The sequence below is a fragment of the Egretta garzetta genome, unplaced genomic scaffold, assembly GCF_000687185.1.
Source record: "Egretta garzetta isolate BGI_Z169 unplaced genomic scaffold, ASM68718v1 scaffold360, whole genome shotgun sequence".
NCBI classification, from domain to species: domain Eukaryota; kingdom Metazoa; phylum Chordata; class Aves; order Pelecaniformes; family Ardeidae; genus Egretta; species Egretta garzetta.
In genome coordinates this window covers 2,665,878-2,666,673 of record NW_009258261.1, presented here as the reverse complement: position 1 = coordinate 2,666,673, position 796 = coordinate 2,665,878, and the positions used below count along the sequence as shown (strand labels likewise).

The 796-nt window shown below is 49.5% G+C and overlaps 1 protein-coding gene across 1 annotated transcript in view; it reads right to left on the bottom strand.

The window, feature by feature from the left end:
• GALM (galactose mutarotase) overlaps positions 1-790 on the bottom strand; it is a 14,407-nt gene extending 13,617 nt beyond the window's left edge. Inside the window, 2 exon segments of the mRNA XM_035894802.1 lie at positions 1-66; positions 561-790. The exon segment at positions 1-66 is cut by the window's left edge and continues 73 nt beyond it. Of these exon segments, the coding sequence (XP_035750695.1) occupies positions 1-66; positions 561-756 (262 nt within the window). The 5' untranslated portion in view covers positions 757-790.
• Between the last annotated feature and the right edge of the window lie 6 nt (positions 791-796).

Sequence of the window (796 nt, the reverse complement as noted above, 5' to 3'; positions counted from 1 at the left end):
CCTTCGCAATCCTGTTGGCAACACGCCCCACGACAGCGCCAAAGAAGGGGTGCTTCCTTGTGTAACCTGGCCAGAAAAACAGCACACGGTTAAACAGAAGGATTGGGACACAATGGGTGGTTTCCAGGTGTGCTTATGGACTCAGAAGTGTCTCCCTCCCTGCTTCCCCCCAGTAGTAAATAGGTGACCGCAGTCCTGGTGTTTCACAGGACACACAGCTTCCTAGTCATGCACATCTTTGACTAAAAAAACCTGATGGGATCTTGTATTCTTTGCAGATTTGCAGAAAAGGCCTCTGCCGTTACCGGTCAAAGCGTACACAGAGCTGTCCCCTTAGAGGGGCACACTGCAACCTGGAGCTACCAGCGTCCCCGTTCCCCATCCACCGAGCCCAGGAGTTGTGTTTTTTCAGTCCATGATTCGGAGGGGACCCTTAGAAGCAGATCATGCAGCGTGGCAATAATAAACCAGAAAATTATGGTTAAATTGCCTGACTTTTTTTTTTTTTTTTCCTGTTTTTTTTTTTTTTTTTTTTTTTAAAGGCACAGATTTAGACCCACCTTCTAAAGTGTCAAAGCCTAGGACAACATCTGAAAACTCCCCATCCCTGCCTTTCATTTCCAGAGCGGCGATTATGCACCCTAAGGACAGGATCTCCACTTTCACGCTGTCCAACTTTAAGACGAACTTTTCCACCACGCCTCCTCCTTCCTCCCGGGGCATCTGCCCGAACACCTCTCTCTTCACTTCCGTCATTGCTCCCCAAAACCTGGCCCCCGCTCCCAGCAGCAGCTGC